The sequence below is a fragment of the Cricetulus griseus genome, chromosome X (genome assembly GCF_003668045.3).
Source record: "Cricetulus griseus strain 17A/GY chromosome X, alternate assembly CriGri-PICRH-1.0, whole genome shotgun sequence".
Taxonomy (NCBI): domain Eukaryota; kingdom Metazoa; phylum Chordata; class Mammalia; order Rodentia; family Cricetidae; genus Cricetulus; species Cricetulus griseus.
The window spans coordinates 67,845,006-67,863,058 of record NC_048604.1 but is presented as its reverse complement, the minus strand read 5'-3'; the positions used below and the strand labels follow the sequence as shown (position 1 = coordinate 67,863,058).

The following is an 18,053-nucleotide window of genomic DNA, read 5'->3' as shown; positions in this document are numbered from 1 at the left end:
GCATTGATTTGGCCAGTGAGTGAGGCCCAGAGATCTGTATTGCTGGAATTACATGTGTGCACCATACTACTTGGCATTTTATGTGGGCACTGGGGATAAAAGTCAGGTCCTCATGCTTGCGTGGCAAGTACTTAATCAAATGAGCCATCTCCTATTTTTGCACTTCTTCTTGTTTTGATAGGGCTCATTTACTAGTTGGATTATTTGCTTTTGTCTCTATGTGTTTAAATTTTAACGCTCTTTCTAGATTGTAGCTATTAAGCCCCTGTCTCGTATGTAGTTGGGAAAGATTTTTATCTCATAGGCTGCTGCTTGGTGATTATTACTTTGTTGTGGAGAGGATTCATTATTTCATATAATCCAATTTTTCAATTCTTGGGGCTATTTCTTGTGCTACTGGAGTCGTTTTGAGAAAGTTCTTGCCTATGCCTATATTTTTAAAGGTTTTACTTAATGTTTTCCTCTGGTATTTTAAGAGTTCCAAGTTTAAAATTAAGGTCTTTGATCCATTTCTAGTTGACTTTTGTACAGGATGAGCAATATCGATGTAATTTCCTTCTTTTATATGCAGATACATAAAATCTACAAAATACCACTTATTTTTTAAACAATGTGTTTTTTGACAGTTTGCCAAAGATTAGGTGGCTGAAGTGTGAATTTATTTCTGGGTCTGTTGATCTATATTTTTGCTTTTGTGTGTATTAATGCCATGCTGTACTTGTTACTATGATGTTGTAGTACAGTTTTAGGTCAGAGTGGCTATTTGTGATTAGTGTATCTCCCTTTAGGTCCATTCAAATTATTCCATACATCAATATTTCACTGGTTTCTATTGCTGAATAGTATTCCATAGCATAGATGGATCATAATCTATTTAACCACGTATATATTACAAGACATTTGGGTTGCTTCCAATTTGGGCTATTTATTTATAGTTTATGTGGATGTAAGTTTTCATTCTCTGGGAACAATGCCCAGGAATGTAATTGCTAGATTATATGGCTATAAAAAAGTTGTTTTTTAAAGGGACAGACATTAATATATCCCTTGATAACTATTTACATATTATATTTTTAAAATGTTAATTTAAAATTTTTAATTGACAGATAATAGTACATATTTATAGGCACTGCAGTGTATATAACACATGTACACAATGTGTAATGATAAAATAAGGGTAATTAGCATTTTCATCTCCTTCAACATTCATCATTTCTTTGTAGTGAGAGCATTCCAATTCCTCTTTTCTAGTTCTTTAGAAATATATAATAAATTGTTGTGAACTGAAGTCACCCTACTGTGCTGCTGTTGGCTGAACAAAGGAAGATGAAAAGTATTGCTTTTTCAAACCAATGCTGCAACATCTATTTTTATAGAAGCTGAAAATGATGAAGCTGAAGCATCAGTGAGGGGTCTGACTCATGCATGGAAAGAAGGGATTTACTTCAAAGAAACTGGGTGAAATTATAAATAAGAAATGGAAATATGATTAAAGTTATTTTTGTCTAATTTACTGTATAGTTTCACGTAAAACAGAGTTTTTGAATATCTTTAATTCATCATTTAAGCTACAGCATTTTCAGACCATTCATAAAGTAAAATGAATGTGTGTGTGTGTGTGTGTGTGTGTGTGTGTGTGTGTGTGTGTGTGTGTGTGTGTGTGCATATATATTTGAAACAGAGTCTAGGTTGTTGGCCCAGGATAGCCTAGAATTGGCTGTGTAGGCCAGGCTAAACCTGAACTTGAAACAATCCTCCTGCCTCAGTCTCTTGAGTGCTTGAATTCTAGGTGTGAGCTACCATGCCTGGTTAGGAGTTGAGTATTTTAAGTGTGGCTATCATAAGCTCATTAAAGCTAAAACTCCCTAGACATGGTAGCTCGAGAGACAAAGACAGGAGAGACTGTCACAGATTTGAGGCCATCCTGTTCTACATAGCAAGTTCCAAACCAGTCAAGTCTTTGTAGTGCAACCCTGACTTAATAGAAAAAATATAACAAATTAAATAAATAAACACTAAACATTGTTACCACTTTTTGAACTAGAATTGAAAAGGCCACTGAAGCATCTTATGAATAAGTCATTTATTGATTGGAGAACTTCAGGCCTCAAGCTCAGAGGCCAATAAAGCCTTGAACAGTTGACACTGCTCACTGCCTACTGGATGAAAAGTTAGTGAAAATACTCAAGGCACTGTCTTTTCTCAATGGCCCAGTAGTTTGTTGAGTGAAACATTTAACTGCGAACATTGAAACTTAGATAGACACCCATTTTCTGAGGTGTATTCTTACCAACAGACCCATGTCAGTGTGGCTTGATCTGCTGCTTTGCTGATATCACATGGTATCAGTACTAAATAATCATAGCAGAAGACTTTCTTTTATGTGAATGATTGGAAACAAATAGAAGTGGTGCTACAATATTCAAAGTGCTCAATAAGTTGTTTGAAGCTCATGGTTTATATTGGAACAATGTTGTTTACACTTGCAAGGCAGTTCAAAAGCAGTGGGGAGGAAAACTGTTGGCACCATGTTCGGATTAAGACACTAGCAGCAAGCATACCCTGGGAACTGTATTCTTTACTGCCATAAACTCATAGTAAAAGAAAAAAAATTTAACTTTACTTGACAATGTCTTTGTTGAAGAACTAAAATTGTTAATTTCATTAAGTCTTGCTGTGGGATTTGGTATTCTATGTGACAAAATAGGCAGTATGATGAGGTGCTTTGGGGGTAGACTGTAGTGCAATGGTTGTCTTGATAAACCTCATCTGTGGCTAAGTCTTCATGGAATACTAGTTTTGCCCCAAAGAACAACTGATGGATTATTATGATTCAATATTATGATGAAATATTTGGATATCTGGCAAATGTTTTCTAAAAAATAAAGTGAGCCTATAATTTCATGGTAAACAACTGCCGTGTTTGTTGCCAGTGATAACAAATTCATGTTTTTTAGTGAAACTATGATTTCTGAGTACTTGATTCTGCCATTGTGAGCTTGACAGCATTTCAAAACTTAAGCTTCACCCAGTGACTTCAGTGATATCAATGTTTTTAATGCTCCATAAAATGTGCAAACATTTTGAATGTTTTTATAACTCAGTGAACTGATATTTTCCAAATATTACATAAGAGGGGTCAAATATCCATTCAAAATACAGATTTAACCTAACAGTATGTAAAAATTCATTGAGATTAGATCTTCTATACTGCATTTAACCTTAAAGAAACTACCATCTTTTGGTGCATTCAAGGAATTCACATAATTATCAGAAAAGATTATTAAAACATTCCTTCCTTTTCCAGATAAATACTCCTTTCTTTTCATCTGCAAAGCTGCATTTTTGTCATATACTTTAACTAGAACAATGTTAACATAGATTGAAAGAAGAACTGTTACCTACTAAGCCAGATAGTAAAGAGATGGGTGGAAGTCTATAACAATAGCATTTTTTTCTCTTGGGAATTCTTTAAGTCTTAGAAAATAGTTCCTTTTCATCAAAACATGTTATTTACAGTAGGACAAATCGAATTTTTATTATTCTTATTTTAAATAAATCAGCAAATACTTTAAAATAAAAATATAACTGACCATTTAAAGCCAAATGGACCACAATGCATCAAAAAGTTTACAATGTTAAAAAGAAGTATCTGACTATAATAATAGAAAGGAAAAGGAGAAATGGAAGAACATTGCTGTATGTGAAGTAAAGTAACAATATCTGAAAGTAAACTCTAAATTAAAAGTTCATGCTTGGGCCAGTAAGATGGCTCAGAGAGTAAAGGTGCTTGCCACCAAATCTGATGATTTCAGTTTAATCCCTGGGATACAAATGGTGGAAAGAGGAGAATAGATTTTCCTAACTTGTTTCCTGACTTCCACATGTGCATGCACCCTGACATGTGTACGTCCACATAAACACACACACACACACACACACACACACACACACACACACACACAATATATATATATATATATATATATATATATATACATATATATATATATATATATATATATATACAAAAGCCAAAAGCCAAATCAACTATAAAAATGTTAAACCCAATTATAGCTAGCAAGCAAGTAATGGGATAAAACAAAATCCTAAAAAATGTATTTAGCTTTATATCCATCTTCCTACTTGCTTTCTACTTGTTCCAGCCATTCTTTGTCCCTTTCTTTTGAATTAAGATTAGCATGGACAAGGTCCTAGGTTCCAACTCTAGCACCACAAAACTACCAAATCATTTGATTCAAAAGAAAGGGACAGAGCCAGGTGTGTTGGTGTACGTCTTTAATCCCAGTATAAGATTAAAAGGCATGAGGATCCAAGGAGGCAGAGCAATGAAGTTGTCTGTGAGTTTGAGGCTAGCCTAGTCTACAGAGTGAGTCCCTGGACAGTCCAGGCTATCTGTAGAGACCCTAAGAAGAAAGAAAGGAAGGAAGGGCGGGAGAGAGGGAGGGAGGGAAGGAGAGAGTGAGGGAGAGACAAAAAACAGATGAGACAAACAGAGAACAAACAGGAAGATAGATATAAAGCTAAATATATAAACTGGTTTAAGTATAGCAACTAATAGGCAGGAATTATCATACTTGATTATGATAGCATCACTTTATGCTGTTAACATAAATCCAGCACATATATGAAGGTGTGGATATGTTAAAAGTAAAAGGAGAGAAAAAGATTTATCATGCAAGCAATAAGAAAGAAATGTGTAGCAATATCTAAATTGGATGGAGTAGAATTCAAAATAATGAAGATAACCAGAGATAAAGAGGGATATCTCATAATAATAAAGGAGTTCATTCATCAGGAAGACGTAACAACCCTCAGTGCTTATGCATCTAATAGCAAGCTTTCAAAGGTATATATGAAGCCCAGGTTAAAAGAACTTAAAAATAGTGAAATTATTTTGGAAATTTCAGCTCTCTCAGCAGTTGACAGAACACACAATAAAAATTCAGTAGTGATATAGAAGATTCAAACCACATTCTCAGTCACTGTGACTTAGCTGATAATGATGGGAATGTCATTCCACAACATTGGACCACATATTCTTTACAAATTATATAGTAAACATTTCTAAGATAAATCATATGTGTCCCATGAAAATTTTCAATAAACAGGGAATTGAAATGATGCAGAGTTTGTTCTTTGGTAACAACAAAATTAACTGAAAATAAAATATAGGGGCTAGAGAGATAGCTCAGTGGCTAACTTCACTTGTTGATTTCGTAGAGGACCTGGGTTCAGATCTTAGCACCCACATGGTGATTCACAACCACTGAAATTCCAGATTTTAAGAACCAGAGGATCAGGGATTTGCTGTGAGAATATGACTCATGGGAATGTCAGAAGCTGTATCCATAAAGTCTCACTAACATGACTGCCAAAGTGTGAGCTGAACAAGGTGACAACACTAGACATGCTAATGTGGATGGTGGAGAGCCCACAAAGCCTCAAACCTACACAAAGAACTACAGGCAACTAAGGAAAACTGAGAGCAGGAGAGATCGTCTTCTCCAGGGAAGAGAACACCAATTGGTTATCCAATACCAAAGGCCAGCCTGAAAACATACACACAAGTAATACAGACTGAGCAGGTTATAGGAAGGAATATATGCATATATACACATATACATGTAATAAGAATGAATGAAAGGTTAACAAATTTCAAAGATAACAAAGGGGTATATGGGAGAATTTGGGGGGTAAAAAGGGGAAGGGGGAAAAGATGTAATTATAATCTCAAAAATAACTATATGGAAAAGCTCTTAAATATTTGAGAGTCAATTAAATATAAAGCCTCTATTTTTAAACTAAGTCATATGTTAAAGGAGAAAATATTTTGCATCACATGAAAATTTTAAAAATGTATCAAAATCTTCGAGAAGCATCTAAGTTGGTGCTTACATAGAAGCTTAAAATGCTTATATTAGACAAAAGCATAAAAAAATCAATGAGCTAAGTTTTGTTTTGAAACAGGTTCTCACTATTTAGCCTGGCCTGAAACTTGCTGTGTAGACCACCAGGCTGACTTTGAACTCACAAAGATCCATTTGCCCTGCCTCCCAAGTGTTGGGATTAAAGGCGTGTACCACCTTACCTGGCCCAATGAGCTATGTTTCTATCATAAGAAACTAGATAAAGAACTAAAAACAACATAAGAAGGGACAAGGGAGAAAATAACAGAAATAAGGAAATTGAAAAGAAAAATGAAGTCTATGAAATTCTCTGAAAAAAACAAAAAGCACTACAAGCCTGACATTTTGACGCACACTTGTAATTTCACCACTCAGGAGAGGGTAGTAGGAGAGTCAGAAATTCAAGGTCATCCTCAGCTACATAGCAGATTAGGTTATCCTAGGCTCTGTGCAGCCTTGTTTCTCACGCACACAAAAGCAAGGGCTGGTGGATGATTCAGTTGGTAAATTGCTTGTCAGGCAAGCATGAAGACCTATGTTTAATTTCCAGTACCCATGTAAAAGCTATTATGTACTGACAAGCCAGTGTTGGGGAGGCAGAGATTATAGGATCTCTGGAGCTTGCTGGCCAGCCAGATTAGCCAATCAGTTAGTTCCAGGTTCAGAGAAAGACCCTGTCTCAAAATAATATGGGGGAAGTGAATTAGACAACTCAAATTCTCACTTTCACACACATGTATCCACTCTTATAGGTACACACACACAACCATGTACACATACACAAAAGAAAAAACTACACTTCTTAACTTGATAAACCATGTGCCATTACTACTACTGCTACTGATGATGATGATGATGATGATGATGATGATGATAATAATAATAATAATAAATAGAAGTTATCAATACCTCAAATGAGAGAATGGGCAACCCTACAGATCTGTAGACATTTAAGACAATAATAATAAGTAAAGGAATAAATTTCTTGAAAGACAAACTACCAATGTGGAATCAAGAAATGATCATCAATCTTAATAGCCATAAAACATTACAAATCAAAACTTTCCCATAAAGAAAAGTCTAGGCTCAAAGGTTTTCAAAACCAGTGAATCCCATTAAACAGTTTAGAAAGCCATCATATCCATCCTACACAAACTCTTTCAGAAAGCACAAGAGGAGATGACTTTTTCCAAGTAATGTTTATAAGACACCTATTGTTCTGATATAAAAACCAGATAAATACATTGCAAGAAAACAACAGGCCAATATTCCTCATCAAGACACAATAACCCTTGACCAAGTTTCAGCAAACTAAATAAGATAATACATCATGACCACGTAGGTCTTATCCCAGGAATGCAGTTATTTTATATGAAAAAAGTCAGTGCAAATCACTATTCTAACACAATAATGGATGCTAGACAATTTTAGTAGATGAAATATTTTAGTAGATGAAGAAGAAGCATTTAACAAAATTCCATATTCATTTGTGAGAAAACATCTTTAATTAGAAATAAAAGACAACTTTCTTTTCTTAATAAAAATATGCTTGGGGAAAAATGCTATGGTTAACATCACACTTTACAGGGAAAAATTAAGCACTTTCTCTCGTTGAATAGGAACAAGCAAAGGTAAGGATGTTCATAGTATTCTCACTCAATACTGTACTGATGCTCTTAACCCACAGTTATAAACAGTGCAGTAAGAAAAGAAAAAAAAGAAAGAAAAGCATAAAGACTGTATAAGGCGACTTAAAATTCTAAATTCATAGATGAAATGCTCATATACAAGGAACATGCTAAGAAGTTACAGAAAAAAGCAAGGAACGTGGTTATATTATTCAAGATCAATATTCTACTTAAGATCTATATTTTGGCAACGAACACATAGAAATCACTTAGGATACTCCATGCACAAAAAAATCAGTACTATGAAATAACTTAAGAATAAATTTAACAAAAAAAGAATAAATTTAACAAAATTTGTGTAAGGACTGTTTATTATAGAGTTTAAATTAAAATTTGAAATTTAAGACTATATAAGTAAATGGGTTCAAGGATTAGATTAACTATTAAGACATTATTACTCATAAAAATACATATAAATTCAGTGGATTATATCAAAAACCTTTATATTAGTAACATCAATTCATATAAATCATTTTAATTTATTTTAATGGCTACATGTATTTTTTAAATATGAACAAGATAGTTTCTTAACCACGTTATCAAAAGCAGTCTGGTGGAATATTTTTTTGTTACTAAAACTGATGATTATGTATATTAAGTTGCTGCTCAAAAAGATTTCAGATTTTTGGATATAAATGTTCAACCTGTCCATAAAACTACTTTACTCAAACATAGATCAGGGGATCTAAATAGTAAAACTAGATTACAGACTATTTTTCCATGGAATAGTGCTACTTATCCATGTACTGGACTTTTTATGGGCTCATGTCATGTTTGGGCTTCCCCATGGTAGAGTTTCAGGGCCCAATCATACACACACGCTCCATTTCTCTCAAGATTTCCCAGCTGTGATGTCTCTTGACTTCATGCTTGCCTGTCCAACCTGGCTTCTCAATTCCTAGGCTAATGCCAACTTCCTGGTTGCTGGCTTTATGTTGCTTTTAAAACCACTGCACTGTCCCTCTAGCCCCAAGTTAATTTTCTAAAAACCAAGTTCACCTTTTTTTTATTTTAGAGAAAAAAATTACAGGCTCACCTGTGCAGCATTTAAGGATGTTTATATCTGGTCACAGTTACCACTAAAGCCCCAAGCATTCCTATTCTCTCATATACTCCCGTGTTATAGACATAGTACATTTCTTACTGTTCTTTCCCATTTCTGTCCCCTTTGTGCACTGTACAGACCTTCCTCTTCATCTCTTCATCACTTACCAAACTCTCAATCAGTTCTGAATAATCAGTTCAAAGTTTCAGGGTCTCACTGGTTGGTTCTGGAATATGCTATCCTTGAACTTGTGATCCTTCTGCCTCAGCCTGCTGAGTGCTAGGATTACAACTGTGCACCAGCACTCTCAGCGGAGTTCAATGGTCTGTTAATAGAGCTCCCTTTTGCTCCCTGCCTGTCCTGGATTTGAACACATTGCTTTGTTGCCTCAATTAGAGGGCAGCATTTTTGAGAACACTGGGTTTACCTTGTTTGTGTATCTGAATTCAGATCTGAAAATGCCCTGGCAAGTAGTAGGGGTCCCATGAATAGTTGTTCAATGAAGGAGGGAGTAAAGGAATAGCTCAAAAGGTCTTGGTTTATTTAGGCTAAAGGGTTTTGAAAGTCACAGGGAATGCAGCTAGACCTAGGAAGACAGCACAGAAATGGGAAAAGGCCATTGGGAGGAGGAGGATGAGTATTATCCTAGGAGATGGATGGACAAAGTCCAAGAAGGAGAGCAGAGATAGTGAGAAGGTCAGCGGGGCCATAGCATAGCTGACTGTTGCAATAGCTTGACCTTGTGACTGTGCTGACTGTATTTCTCAAGTCCCTTTTTGGCTCCCGGAGGGCAGGGTATTTTGTGCTCTCCTTTGTACTCCCTTCATAGTTGGTGCACATCTCCATAGTCACTGTTCCTATCATCTTCTGATTCCTCAGAAAAAAATTATGTGTGAGGGTATTTCGCTTGCATGTATGTCTAATGCACCATTGATATGTCTGGTGTTTGTGAAGGCCAGAAAAATGTGTCAGATCCCCCAGAACTGGAGATATAGATGGTTTTAAGCTACAACATGGGTGTCTTCAAAACTGGGTCTTCAGTCGTTGAGACCACTAAGTCATCTCTCCAGCCCCCACCATTTTTTTTTGTTTTAAAACTAAGATGAGGTCTCCTAAGTGGCCCAGCCTGACCTGGAACTTGCTGTGGAGCACAAGATGGCTTCAAACCCACAGTCTTGCCGGGCGTTGGTGGCGCACGTCTTTAATTCCAGCACTCGGGAGGCAGAGGCAGGTGGATCTCTGTGAGTTCGAGACCAGCCTGGTCTACAAGAGCTAGTTCCAGGATAGGCTCCAAAGCCACAGGGAAACCCTGTCTCGAAAAACCAAAAAGCAAACAAACAAACAAACAAACAAAAAAAACAAAACCCACAGTCTTCCTGCTTTAGTGTCCAGAATGCTGAGATTATAGGTCTGTGTGAGCAGGCCTGTCTAGCTTTAGAGCCCCTGCTCTCCTCTGCATTAGCATTATCTGTGTACGAGCAGAGCTCCCCAGGCACATTCTCCCTCTCCAGCCACATGAGATAGGGATAAGGTCCTCCCGACCTTTGTATCCTTTAAGACACTGAGAGTAGTACAGTTCCTACCAAATACTGGATACACAGAAAATATTTTTATCTACCATTTGTTGATTTTATTGCAGAAGACAACAAGGATATTTGTGCACAATTGTGTATTGTGACACCAAACTTATATATGCCTTCATACTGTGTGGTCTATTTTTGGCAATTTTCATTAAAATGACATCTCATTGTACATGAATACTGTCATTTCAATTTTCTTCTTTGTTCCTTTTTGGATGACTCATATATCTTTTACCAGAAGAATATGACAGAAGGGATTCACAAAGGGTTTGGACAAATTTATGAATGACAGAGTCATAAACGTCTGGGTATAAGAAGCATGGAACATGAGAAAGGGAAGTAAGAACCTGCATTTCTGAAATGTCTATTAGGTGCCACAAACTGTGTCTCAGGCACTTGACATGCTTTACATCTCATTTAATCTTGTAGAATGAATCTATATAAAGATAGAGCATCTCAATCCATAAGGCTACACCTACATCTGTTCACGTGCATAGTTTCTCCAGGTACCAAAGGCAATATTTGAGTTTATTAAAATTTTATCACTCCTTTAGTACAGATGAATCATTAGATTTGCTTTTGTTTCTGAGGAACACAACACTCACTCTCAATTCAGACTTCTACAGCTTATGGCTGCTTTCTGACATAAGTTGATCAGTTTTTAGAGTCCCAGTGCTCTAAATTACAATGCAATCTGAGATATTCCCACAGCAATAACAGCAATTACATTTGTTCACAGCACTTACCTTTATATTTCATTAAGCTTCCAAATACTGAATAAAGGTAAGTCAAGTCAAGAAAAGAGACTTCCATTAACCCTGACACCGGCAAATTGTCTCAAATTACAGCATGCCTTCTATTTGTATTCTAGACATATTGAGTGGTTTCTCTGAGTTATATATTATACCTCACCTATGGTTAGAGGAAAATTGGAAGCAAATTAGTTTAAGTTACTTCTAATTTAAAAAAATAATAGTGACTTCATAAAGCATAATGCTCTCAAGTATACAGCAATACATTTGGCAGAAATCATAACATTACAAGCAAAGCACTATCCCTCATCTTTGAGAAATAGCTGGAGAAGGAGGGCTTCATAGACTGCTTTGTTATTTTAAGTTATACAGTCTAAGGTTTGTGGCTCTAGCCTCATCAGTGGTAAAGTACTCCTTGCCAGGGGAGGAAGTAGGTGGGAATAGATGGGGTACACCTTTGAATTAGTGATTATCTGCACACTCACAAGTCCCAGACAGTTATTAGTACTTGTTTTTGGAAAACTAAAACAGACATCTCTGTTTGTAAAGGCTATCTCATATGATTAGGGAAAATGGCAACAGTTCAGATGACACGTTTCACAGTTTGGATGGTCTAGCCCCAATGTCTGTACCTCTAATTGCTGGAAACCCACCAGACCTAACTTTCATAATGATTATATATGGTTCCTGAAATTTACATTAGTCAAAGACAATTGAGAGAACAGGATGACCACCAAAGAATATGTGTCACATCTCACCTATGGCACCCGTGAAAACAGACCAAAACCTAGCTTATGTATTTAAAAATGAACCTCTTCCCTTTTGAGGCTAGGGGCTGAAAATAAGTATGTATTCCAAAGAGTTCTTTGTATGAACAGGTGACCCCTTCCCACAGTCTCTGTAATTAATTGAGAAATTAAAGTTGGTTGGCCTTTGAGAGCTTTTATAAAAAAAAAAAAGGCAGAAGGTCTTGGCTATTTTGGAACAAGAGTCCACTATTCTGCCAAAACAGTGTGTTATTGTTATTGAAGTGTCTCTCAACAAGACGGTATTGAGTGGTGAGGACGTGATTTTGATTAGGTAGAATGACTCAGCTCTTCCCCTTGAAGAAGAGAGGACTTGTCAGAGCCTTACTTACCTCATGATCTGGGATCTCAGAGGATAGTGTTTTCCCTAGGATGACCCCGGTCAAGTATGTCCAGCAACGAGCAGTGTTGGCAAGGTTATAGCCTCCTGTCTCCATCAAGAATTGTGAAGTTAGGGAAAGAATAGTCACAAAACAGGAGAGGGAAGGGGGTAAGGAAAGAGAGAAAATGGTTTTAATAAAAGGTCTAAAGAGACAATTCCAACTGGCAGAATCTTACTTAAACAATCCTTAATGATATTTGTTAATCACTTCGTGGGTAGACTTTTGGGGACCAGTCAGATGATGCACAAAGTAGAACTTGGAATTTCAAGGTCAACATAGATTAAAGAGGCTCTCATCTCCTAGCAAATATGCACCCAAGGAAGCCAACTACCTCAGTTCCACCAAGAGACATTAGTGAGACGGAGAATCCTGGAACCCAGATGTCTGGAGGTGACCTACCCGATGTGATGGTTTCTCAGATGAATTTTGCAACAATTCTATAAAGTGACTGCTGGGTGTGATTTGTATTTTAAAGCTATTGGCAGATCTAGTCCTAGAGGCATCCAGGAAAAAGAAAAGGAAAGTGCTGACAGAAACAGACTTCCTTCTTTTAATATCAGCATTCCTTTCCACCACAAAACGCAAGCCTGGTGGCAGAGATCAAAGAAAGTGAGACGAGGAAGGGACTGATGATTGACACCCTGACCCATCGTGTCAGGTCCTGTCACAGTCACCCAGCAGCCATATTACACTGGTTAATAATCAGCATATTTTTGTGCTGAATGGATGTGCTTTGCCATGCAAACACTAGAACATTGGCCTTTAGCTAAATTCCAAGAGTATAAGGGTAAAATAGAATGATTTCCTAACCTCAGAGCAGACCAAAGGAAATAAAACCAGCTCTATTTTAGGTAGGGTGACCATATACATTAGCATCCAAAATGATACGCTTTGAAGAGCAATAGAGGACACTATTCCTTGTTACACTGGGCTAACATGTATAACCTGAGACCTGTCATTACCCTTTTCTTAAGCTTTCCTACTATTTGAAAGGTCAGGGAGGCTTAGGTTTCTGGAGTGTGTCTTTCAGGCCTCAGTGGGACTGGTCTGAAGAAGCTTGGGAATGCAGCTGTCTCCACTAATTGTCTATGTGTTAATGAGAGCAGATAATTTCAGCTATACAGTTGGATATTACTTTTCTTGGCATGGAAAATTAGTCTGTAAGGCAGACTTATTTGGCATAGCTATTAATTTAGAAAAGAATCACTATAGGTTTTATTTAAGGAGTATGCTATCTCTAGTATATACATAATATTACTTGATTTGCAAAAATTTCACTTATGCACAGGCATTTTCAGGAATGCATATACTGCATAAGAAGTGTTATACTTACATATTCAAGAGCCAAGCTTTAGGTTAAAAAGGCAAAATGACTTGAGCTAATGCTAATAGACTCTTCAAGAGAAGGCTGTAGCCTCAGACAAACGTTAAATTCTCACAGATGTCTATTGTAGAAAGGTCACTCCCCCCCCCCCCGCCACCTAGCTGGACCTGTACCATAATTACCATCCTTAGTGTTGTTAAGGAAAGCAATATGCCATGCAATGCTTATAAATTTTATCTTTTTCTGGAGATGAACTTAATATATTTCTTGCCAGCTTTTCATAAAAGAGTGTTTTAATTTTGATCCCTCTGGGGTTTGAAGATGTCAAAGGATTAGGTTGGTGTATTTGTGCTGCATGCTCACTTGTTTACATAAGGCCTTCCCAGAATTTACCTGAACTTGGATTTAACTAGAGGGTGATAAAACTATTAGTTTGTTCATCATATATGCATTTAATTTCTTTACAAATATTTTATGTATATGAGTATTTTGCCACCAGGTATACCATATACATGCTGGGTGCCCACAGAGACAGAAGAGGGAGTTACAAAAGGTTGAGCTGTCATGTGAGGGCTGGGAACTGAACCTTGGTCCTTTGCCAAGAGCAGCAAGTATCCATAACCATTGAGCAATCCCTCTAGCCTACATATATGTACTGTTTTGTACATTTTTGAGACAAGGTCTAATGTAGCTCAAGATAGCCCTTAACTCCCAAGCCTCTTGATTATATTTCCCAAGTACTGGGATTACAGACATGTGCTGCTATGCCTGGTGACATATATGTGCATTTTAATCTCATTCTACTTGACCATATTTTAATACACCAATTTACTGATCCAATGAAATAAAGACTGTGGCTGGTAAAGAGACAGAAGATCTATCCTAAGACACCTATAAAGGTGACTGAGGTCAAGTAAGGTTCCAAATACATAAATGCTTCTATCAAACAGACCTAGCATTCTGTTAGTTAAATAATGTAAATACCCGTTATGAGGGAAGCAAAAATGCTCAAGAGATTATGGATGTCTCAAGTTTGCTTCATTATAACAAAATCATGTTTTAGGGGAAACAAGTAATTCTTGAATTCATCATAGATATTTAATTAATTCATGTATTTACTATTCATGTATGAATAGAGATAGAATTTCATTAGTGTGTTTCCAAAACATGATGGTGAGAAAAAAATTAATGACTACTCTGACAGAGGAGGGCTCACAGTCTTTGGGGGCTGACATCCTCTTTTATAATCTGAGATAATTTCTTCTTTTTTGTTTTGTGTTTTTGTTGTTGTTTTGTTTTGTTTTTACTTTTTCAAGACAGGATTTCTCTGTGTAGCCCTGGCTGTCCTGGCACTCACTCTGTAGACGAAGCTGGCCTTAAACTCACAGAGATCCTCCTAACTCTGCTTCCTGAGTGATGGAAAAAAGTGTGCACCACCACTGCCCGGCTTCTTCTTTTTTATTCAGTGCTCAGGTTTGAACACAGAGTCTTGTGTATTCTAGGCAAGTGTTCTACTTTTAACCTTTATTTCAGATTTAAAACAAACTTCAGAGTGCCTAGGTATTAAAGCACATGCCAAAGTGACTAGGTATGAGACGGAGTCTATGCTGAACGTGTACAGGTGACTTAGACTTCTGGGCAATAGGCAGGTTAGTACTACCCAATGCAAGAAAATCAACGTATCTTCTATGCCAGGAAAGTGTGGAGGAAGATTGACAAGTTCTCTTGGTGACTTTCCTTTGTACTCACCTCCTCCTAAAATCAGAGTGGCCAATTGCCACTGAAGGACATACTTCAGACACTTGCCGATCCCCACTGGTGTCATGTTAAAGGAGCACATTGGATCTCCAGCGATGGTATCTGCTCCCAGCTGTAAAACCACTGCTTTAGGATTGAAGGCCTGGTATACTTCCTTTAGTACACTGGAAAGAGGAAGAACACAGATTATCAGAAAAAAGATGAGTTTTAGTTAGGGCTTTGCAGTGTAGTAAAGTGTGTTGGAGGGACAGCTAAATTATCCAGTAATTGAAATGTAACCTGTGGATCACATCAGACTGTCCACCTTAAAGGGTGAACCTGGCTGTATGTGTTTTATACTTCAATAAACCTGACTTATAACAACAATTCCCCTACTTCCACAATTGAACAAATTCGCCCTTTTTATTTCAGAACCTAGACTTCACTGAACGCTTCATAGCTTTCATAACCATGGAGCATAGTATAGACATTTATTCCATTTTAGAAACCAGAGAAACAAAACATATGCATTGAATAGTTATGAAGGTTTCCTTCTGATGATTTGAGATAGCAATCACACTTGGAGTTTATCACCTAATTATCAGTGGGGGCAAGAAGCACAGGCCTTGAAAGCCTCGATGGTATCAGCTTACTTTTCATTATGCAGAAGACTTGAGGGTTCTGAAATACAGTCCTCCCCAGTGCATATGCAACCACGGTATTAGAAGGAGAACAGTATCAACTGATCAAAAATTACAATTTGAAAGTACCCAAAAGAACAAGTTGCAATGGCCAATAGTGTAATTTTGGATAGAATCAATGCTATCAAATCAGCCTAACTGCTATTTGCAGAGGGCATGAAGCCTTATAGATGAAAAGGGAAATGTCCATGTGACAGGTAACCTTAGTCAGGCTTCCAATATTATCATTAATTGAACACTGACAATGCCCAGAATGCATTCCTAGGAATTATAAGGTCCTTGCTCTCAAGGGGCTTACAATCTACTTTCCAGACAAAACATATCCCAGTCCTCAAGGGCCAGAGTAAGTCTTACAGAGACATATAAACAAGTGCAAATTAACAGACTTCAGAGTTGAGAAAATACAGAGTCAAAAAGTGATCAAAAATGTTGAAGTTAATGACCCTTTCATAATCAACATGTCAAATTACACCAGTGCAGAAAAACAGAAAAATCCCAGATCCTTCTGAGATGGCAAAAGGAATTCAGGAACACAAAACACTGCCCTCCCCGATTCATATGTAACCAGGGTATGAAATGATGGTTGCAGAGGCATTCTTTGGCTTAAAGGACTATTTTGATTTGATTTTTCATCACACAGATGAATGCTGAGTGATTGTAAAGATTATAAGAATATTACAAAATTTATGACATATGATCCTTAATGCAAGGATTCGTAGGTCTGTTTTCTCTTTCATGTGCTTATCTCATGGGTGCAGAGGGAAGATAAGCCACCTTAACAGTTTAGGAGACATTTATTGAGCACCTACACAAACAGAGCACCCTATTAACTGCTACTGGGAGACACAGAGGAAGGCGTGATACCTATTTTAAAAAGGTTTCTAGTGGGGAGGGGCTACCATTCTTTCCACTCATTCTTCCTTTCACTTAGCATACACTTACTGAGCACCCACTATGTGCCCAGAATGGAACTGGACCGTTGCTTCAGGAATCAAGAGGAATCTGGCATGGTCTGTATCATCATGTAGGTCAGAATAGAGGGGAATACACAGACTCTGACAGTAAATAATTAAAATGCAATGATAAATGAAGTATCAGAGATGGCACACGGGAGAGAAGAAGTGAGCTTCTCCAGGTGATGTTAGAAAAGACTTTACCAAGGCTATAAAGGCTCTTTAGGTACTGAAAGATGAGAAGCACCATATACGAGCCAACTCTCAAGATGGCTAGGAGGAAACAGTGATAATAATTCCTGGTGAAGATGTGGAGACTAGATCACACATATCTTGTTAGTGGGAATGTAAAATGGTATAGCCACTCTGGAAAAATAATTTAGCGGTTCCTGTCAAAACTAAAAATAGACTTGCCATATGAGCTAGCAATTGCACTCTTGGGCAATTTATTCCAGAAAGTTAAGGCATATTTTCATGAAGGAACTTGTACATGAGTGTGTGTAGCATCTTTACACAAAATAGCTTTAATTGGAAAAAATCCAAACATACTTTAATAGGTAAATGGTTAGAAAAACTAGCATCCACAGCAGTGGAATACTATTCATCAATATGAAGAAAGAAACTGTTATTATATTCAAAGAATTTGGAAGGATTACAAGGAAAGTATGCTGAGTACATAAGGCCAATCTCTCTCTCTCTCTCTCTCTCTCTCTCTCTCTCTCTCTCTCTCTCCCTCTCTCTCTCTATATATATATATGTATATATATTCCATTCATATAACATTGTAAAATCATAACTGCAGAGGGAAGAGATTAGTCATTGTTAGTAGTTATAGATGGCTATGACAGGATAGGGGTAGCATGACACATGCGATGGTATAGTTCTGTATTTTGATTATAGTTGTCATGTGAGGCTTCAGATATGATAAAATTTCATAGACACACACATGCATGAATGTATGCAAAATTGGTGGAATGTGAATGAAGTCAATAAACTACACCGACATAATTTCTTCATTTTGGTGATGTACTGTAATTGTACAAGTTGTCACACTAGGCAGAGTTAGAGGAAAGTGTACAGGACTTCCCTTTGTAATCTCCTCTGAATATGATTATTTTGAAATGAAAGTTTTGTTAAAGCCAGTGAGGTAGCCC

General features: G+C 37.0%; 1 protein-coding gene across 2 annotated transcripts in view; it reads right to left on the bottom strand.

Annotated features, from left to right (window-relative positions):
- The window catches only part of Hdac8 (histone deacetylase 8), a 239,057-nt gene that overhangs the window by 101,145 nt on the left and 119,859 nt on the right, over nt 1-18,053 (bottom strand). For both annotated transcript variants that reach the window (XM_027431796.2, XM_027431795.2), the window contains 2 exons: nt 15,258-15,430; nt 12,134-12,228 (listed from right to left, as the gene is read on the bottom strand). In XM_027431796.2, the coding sequence (XP_027287597.1) occupies nt 12,134-12,228; nt 15,258-15,430 (268 nt within the window). The remainder of the gene's footprint in view (nt 1-12,133; nt 12,229-15,257; nt 15,431-18,053) is intronic.